General features: G+C 57.4%; 1 protein-coding gene across 1 annotated transcript; it reads right to left on the reverse strand.

Annotated features, from left to right (window-relative positions):
* Positions 1-461: 461 nt before the first annotated feature.
* On the reverse strand, positions 462-6,251 carry LOC128842256 (platelet-derived growth factor receptor-like protein). Its single transcript, XM_054038105.1, has 6 exons — positions 6,123-6,251; positions 4,408-4,753; positions 3,128-3,279; positions 2,621-2,914; positions 1,726-1,865; positions 462-818 (listed from the first exon to the last, which is right to left on the reverse strand). The coding sequence occupies exons 1-6, from the start codon at positions 6,175-6,177 to the stop codon at positions 597-599; spliced, it is 1,209 nt and encodes a 402-aa protein (XP_053894080.1). The 5' UTR covers positions 6,178-6,251; the 3' UTR covers positions 462-596.
* Between the last annotated feature and the right edge of the window lie 242 nt (positions 6,252-6,493).

Here is a 6,493-nt window from a genome sequence, read left to right on the forward strand (position 1 = left end):
CCTCTATGTGCAATGAGCCCTGGGCAGAATCCCAGGCCCAAGTGGGCCTAAACCTGGCAGAAGTTCAGACCCCACTCTGGATTGGACCGTAACAGCTTCGACCTTCCATCTCTCTCTTCCCCTCGGAGAGCTTTGCCCAGATCTAGTTTCTTTCCCAGCAGCTGTGACCCAGCTGACGTGGTTCTGCTGCCCTGGGCCCCGCTCCCCATGGTGTAGTGTTGAGAGCTCAAGAGAGCAGAAGCAGTGAGAGAACCTGCCAGCCAGCAATGTGCCGCTCTGGGGCACGTTGGCAGCAAGGCTCTGTGGCACAGAGGGACTGGTTTCCCGTCTCGGATCCTAGTGAAATGCTCTGCTTGCTCAGGGTTGACCCAGACTCATCTGGGGCAGCCTCTCGCCTCCCCTCAGTGCACCCTGTGGACAAAACAAAGTCTCTCCTCTTTGAAGAAGCTGGTCAGTTTAATGAGTAAATAAATCCCATGAAGGGGAGGCGGGAGAATGGAAGCAAATTTGGTCCCTGTGTCACAAAGAGATCTCTGGTCCTTTTATTACTTCTATGCGTTGCCATCGCTGACCTCCCTGTCTGTAGCACGGCCTGGCTATCCAGACCGGGTCCCCCTCGGGGCCAGGGTGGCTGGAAGTACCCGGACCCGGGTGGAGACGGTGGTGGTGCCCTGTAGGTTCATGGCACTGCAGGAGTAAAGCCCCTCGTCTATGGTGCGTGCCTCGTCCACATAGAGGATGCTCTCGGACTCCTGCTGCACCTGCCCGCCTCGGCGCACCAGGTCGGCGCGTTCGCGGCTGTAGGGGGGCCTGCCAATCTGAAAAACAAGCGCGGAATGGGGGTTGGAGAGCTCCTGTCCCTTCCTAGGCAGCCTGCAGCACTTGCAGAGCTAGGGGCTGGTAAGTGCAGGGCTGGAGGCAAAGGAAGGGCTCATCCGATGCTCAACAGCCCTTCACGCCTAGCCCTGGTCACTGGCATCTGCTGTAGCAAGAGGGGGCATATTAGCCAACCCCCCGGACATCCCCTGTTCCATGCACGGAGCACCACGGGCTCTTGGTATCTCCCCCGTAAAGTGTCACCAGAGATGGGCAGAAGGGACCTCAGCTTCACACCTGGTCTGCATGGCGGCCCCACCAACTACCCGCCTCCCACTCCATGAAAAGGGTGCCGTGTGCATTTCCAATGAAGCCCAATTTCCCGCCCCCCCCCGCCCACAGTCATTGGTTTCACTGGAGCCGCCCATCATTCTGGAGGCCCCAGCCCATGTCCTGTTCAGTTCTGTTTCGTTGGCCCTGGCGTGCTGAGTGAACCGTGCTTCTGCAAAGGTCACATCAGCCCTTTGTGCTGTTTCCTGTGGGGAAAATACCTCTGGTCAGCTGCAGAGGAGAAGCCCCTGAAAGGAAAGTTGTGTGCAGCACAAGCCCCATTCTTCTCTCTGTGCCCTTATAGCTGGGGAGGCACCATGGTCTGGGAGTCAGGAGAACTCGGTTCTGTTTCTGGCTCTGACCTGCTGTGTGACCTGGGGCAACTCATCCTCCCTCTCTTGACTTTATTTCCCCCCCACACACACTTTCTCTGTCTAGACTGTAAGCCCTGGGGGGCCAGGACTGCCTCTTACTCTGTAGGTACAATGCCTGGCGCAATGGGACCCCGATCTTGGTTGGAGCCATTCGGTATTATCAGGCTAACAACCCCCTTCCCGCCCAGCCACCTCGCTTCCCTACCTGCTGCCCCGGATACTCCCAGGTGAAATCGACCGCGACTTCTGGTTCTCCAAAAACCGTGCATGTCACGTTGAAGTTTTCTCCAGCCCGCACAGTGGCGGCTGAGGCGCTGACAGTGGGTTTGGGAGCAGAGGACGGGTCTGCGAGGGCAAGAGTGAAGGGGTGAGAAGCAGGATTAGGAAGGGCGGCAAAGTACCATGGGTTAGCCACTTCCCGATCGTAGGAGACGGGCTAGTCAACCAATGGCAGTTCAGGGAGCCGTAGCGCTGAGCGTCCATCAGCTCACCACCTCCTTGCCAACCCTTCTGGGCTTTAGGGCTGCGTTAAGGGAGGGACAGGCCTGCTAACAGGTATCTCCAGCTAAAGGGGTCTCTGCTTCTGCTTAGAGACCTCTGTCAATGTAGCAACCTACCATCTCCTTGTGCTGGATGGCATGTGTTCATCTGGCGGGCTGACGAATGGTACGTCAGCATGTGTATGGTCCTCGATAATTACAGACCAGTGCAGGCGACCAGGGGCGCTCAGTTAACATGCCCGGATAGCTCAGCTGGGGGAGGGACTGCTCTGCATAAGCAGGTCTGTATGAGCGCAGCAGTGCCCAGAAAAGCTAGTGACAGTGAGAAGGCGGCAACGATACACAGCCTCGTGGGCTAATCCCTCCTGCTCTGTCTTAGGAAGGCAGGTGGAATTCTGTGTCCCCATTCCTGTCCCCACTGCTAGTGTGGTGGAGCGTTTCTGGCTAGCTAGCGCCGTTCCTGAGCTGAGAAGGGTGGAGCTGGCTCAGGTAAAGGCAGCGGATGTCAGCAAGCAGGCAGGTGGAGGTCTCAAAACCAAAGGAACACATAGGTGTTCTCCCACCTGGATCTCCCAGCCCTGCCAGGCAACGGTCACTCACAGTTGATGTAGATGAGCATGTACTTGGTGGATATCTGCCGCATGCCGTCCAGGCTGGCCATGCAGAACAGTGACCCTGCATACGAGGGACGCGGGCGGTGGATCACGAACCCCCTCTTCACGTCGTACGAGATGTCGATCCCATCCACGGCCACCTCCTCGGGGGGGAATTCGCGGTGCAGCGTCACCTTGGCCAGAGGGCTGGTCACTTGGCATGGTAGGAGCGTGGGGTGGTTCGTGCGCAGCTGGACCACTTCGTAGTAATCCTCCGTCGGCACGAACAGCTCCTGGGGGTCTGGGGAGGGAGGAGGGCAGTGGGATTACATACTGGAGGCAGGGAGACACTTCCCGGCTCTCCACCTGCGCCGGCCTCCTGTGTAACACGCCCTAGCCCGCAGCAGGCCTCACCCGGGGCTTCCCTGTCCGCTGGATAACGAGAGCAGATGCTGATAGTCTCTGGCTCATGTCCCCTGCCTGCCCCAAACCGGTCTAAGCGCAGAAGCCTGACCTGTGAAGAAGATGAAAGCCTTGCCCGTCCTGTCCTCTCCGTCCTGGCACTCGCTGTCCCGGCACTGGAAGGACCAGCAGCTGTACTCGCCCGTGTCAGCAGCCCTGGAGTTCACCACCAGCAGCTGGCTGTGCCTCTCAAAGTGCTTGATTCTGAAACAGAGGGGAGAGGGCCCCGCTCAGACTCCAGGAGTGTCACCCTGGGCCTCTGCATCAAACAGTCGAACATAAGAACGGCCAGACTGGGTCAGACCAAGGGTCCATCTCGCCCAGTGTCCTGTCTCTGATAATGGCCAAAGCCAGGTGCTTCCGAGGGAATGAACAGAACCAGGCAGTTATCAAGTGATCCATCCCCGGTCGTCCACTTCCAGTTTCTGGCAGTCAGAGGCTAGGGCCACCCAGAGCATGGGGTTGCATCCCTGGCCATCGTGGCTAATAGCCCTTGATGGACTGATCCTCTATGAATGTATCTAATTCTGTTTTGAACCCTGTTATAGTTTTGGCCTTCACAACATCCCCTGGCAATGAGTTCCACAGGTTGACTGTGCACTGCGTAAGGCAGGAAAACACCCACTTATCTCCATGCCCACCGTGACAGCCTGGGGCCGGCAAAGGGCTTCCTGTACCCCCGTTGCCTGTGCCCAAGAACAGACCGTGCATGACAGGGTCGCGCTAACAATTCCCAGTGGGCACCGAGTGTCAAGCTTCCCCGCTCTGACCTACCTGCCCACCCAGTGGGGTGAAGTCCGGAGATGGTTAATAACGGGAGACGTGGCCAGTGTGCTCCAAATGCTGAGAGATGGATAGCGCCTGGCACAGCCCCTCTCTTAACATGCTCCCAACTGCTGTGTACTCGCACTGTCCCCCAGCCCAGGGCCGTGGGGCGTGAGAGGTGGGACGGGCAATGGAAGCCGCAGCCAGACTCAAGATGAACGTGAGACTCGGGCTCTATATCCCTGAGCGCCTGCCAGCTTTGCTCCCTGGTGGATCTCACGGAGCGAGCAGGGGGTGTCTGTGTGTTTGGGCCTGTTAAACGAGCTCCGATTGTCCACGCCAGGGTAACGCGTCTGCTGCAGGCCCTCACCTGTGCTTGGCCTCCAGAACAAGGCTCTGCCCGGCATCCCCAAATCCAGGCCTCCTGCATGTCACTTACTGAAGCCATTTGATGCCTTTGGCATCTCAGGGGAATGGACCCCACACAGGCCCTGCTCACCCCTCATCCACGACAGGCCCTGGGCCTGGATAGCCTCCCAGAGCCCGTCGCACATCCCGGACACGCACCTGAGCCGCCCCTCATCCTCGTCCTCCAGGTACGCAGGGAACCTCCACCTGACGGACCGCCCTCTGCAGCGCAGCTCCAGGGTGTCGCCTGCCGTCAGCGTCAGGGAGTCAGGCACTTTCTGGAACCGCCCCCTGGCCACCACCCGAGTCAGGATGGACGCAGGCGGGTGCACCTGGCTGGGAGGGGCCGTGGGTTTCACTCCGGCTTTGCCCTTCGGGGGCTTGGCTGCTGCCTGATGGAGCTTTTCACCTGGTGCTTTGGGAGGTTTGAGCTTGTTTGGCTTGGGCTCTTTTGTGACCTTCTTCTCAGTGGCTTTGGGGGGCTTTTCCTTCTCCTGACATTCAGCTGAGGACAGAGAAGACACGTTTGATAGCTGAGCAGCAGCAGACGCAGGCCCACAGAGGCAGAGGGCGCAGCGCGGCTTTGCAGGGTCTTGCACTGATCTTTAATTACAAAAGGCTGTTCAGCAACAGGGCCAGGTCAGGCCCCAGGCACTGCCGGGTTGTTTATTCTCCCTCCTAACTCACAGCACAGGTTTCATGGACACACTAAGGGTCCGGTTATGAGATGCCCCATTTCTGTGTGTGCAGCTGAGCCCACAAAATGAGGGGCGGCACCAGTTTACCACCACACATTGACTGGGATGCGGCCCAGCGCCTCAGCTGATGTTCATCGGTGTCGTTTCACCAGCCAAGCATCTGGCCCCGGGTTCTTGGATCCCGGAATTCACATCCACAAAAGGCTGTTTGCGTATTCAAAATGGGAGTGTGTCTGATACAATGGCCATAATCAGTCGCGGGTTCAAAACCAGAGACCAGTTCTGGAAATCGGGTCCCAAATGGCATATCCCCTAAGGGGCAGAAATCTGCAATTCTTGCAGGGTAATATTATTTACCAAGGAAATTCTTACCCACTCACCGTGCAAAGGACATGACTGGCAGGATCCCTGTGCCATATAAGACAAGGCTTTTCCTAGTAGGGTTACTTGTCTTCCTACTCTAAGCTGCTTCTGGGTATTGGCACAGGAAGATGCTGTGAAAGTATCGTAGCTGAGCAGACAAGAGGTCTCTCTGTTCACTCACTGGTTTGCCTGCTCTCTGTTCATTGATTGTTGGGAGGCATTTGTGTAGCAAGTAGCTTTTGCCTCCTATCTGTGATCCCCACATGCACCCAAGCCCAGGACATCTGGGATGCACCTGGCAGAGAGCAAGAGATCAGGCATCCTAACTTAGATGTGGATCTCCCAAATCTGCCAAGCCATCTGACTCACCACCCTCCTATGTATCCTTCTTCTCTGGCCAGGGAAGAGATGGCTCCTGTACATGATGCATGTCTGAAGGGAAGTTCATCCAGCTTCCTTTTATGCGGACCCACAAAGCCAGCAAAACCTGGGATCTTTCCCTTGATGACACTCAAGCCAAAATAATTGGGGCTGGGGCCCATTGGCAAAGTTGTTCCAGTACCACGGCCTGGCCAAAGCTGCAGAAGCAAGTCCCTATACAGCCACAGTCCCTGAGTTCCTGCTGGTGTTGCAGGCAATAAGGGACTGTCTTCATGCCATGCCTTTCCAGCATGCTGCCCTGCCCTCCAACAAGGCATCCTGGTGTAGGCCACTGAGGAATGCAAGGAGCACCAAGCTAGGGAGGGGGAGGGAAACGTATGGGCTTGGGAAATGAGTAGGAGGAAGGGAAAGAGTCAGAAAAGCAAGACTTACCCAAGAGGAGGAGGAGAAGGCCGCAGCCCAGGACAGCCAGGGCCTTGGAGTTCATGCTGGGGCAAGCCGGACACAAACCAGGGAGCCGCGCTGCTGGAGTGGGGCTGCAGCAGCTGCAACTGTTCACAGCTCCGCAGCTATTCCACACTCTCCCGTTCCCTCCGAGAGGGAGGAGGGGGCGCTGAGGGGATGGAGAGGCCGGGGAACTCGGGAGATGAAGGGGAGAGATTTCAAAGCAAATCAAAGGCTTGACTCTTCGCCTCCTTAAACAAAATTCCTTTCACCCCCGCGTGCCATGAAGGCATTCAGGTTCCTTCGGAGGTGGTGAATGGAGCTATTCAACGCCTGGCTCCAGCAGTCACACTCCAGGC

Source organism: Malaclemys terrapin, chromosome 8 (assembly GCF_027887155.1).
Source record: "Malaclemys terrapin pileata isolate rMalTer1 chromosome 8, rMalTer1.hap1, whole genome shotgun sequence".
Lineage (NCBI taxonomy): Eukaryota > Metazoa > Chordata > Testudines > Emydidae > Malaclemys > Malaclemys terrapin.

Bases quoted from the DNA above. Each gene is read 5' to 3' on its own strand.
- LOC128842256 (XM_054038105.1), bottom strand. From the start codon at position 6,177: ATGAACTCCAAGGCCCTGGCTGTCCTGGGCTGCGGCCTTCTCCTCCTC. The intron at 2,915-3,127 runs GTCAGGCTTCTG...CTCCCTCCCCAG, and splicing joins GGCTTTCATCTTCTTCACAG to ACCCCCAGGAGCTGTTCGTG. The intron at 1,866-2,620 runs GTGAGTGACCGT...TTGCCCTCGCAG, and splicing joins CATGCTCATCTACATCAACT to ACCCGTCCTCTGCTCCCAAA.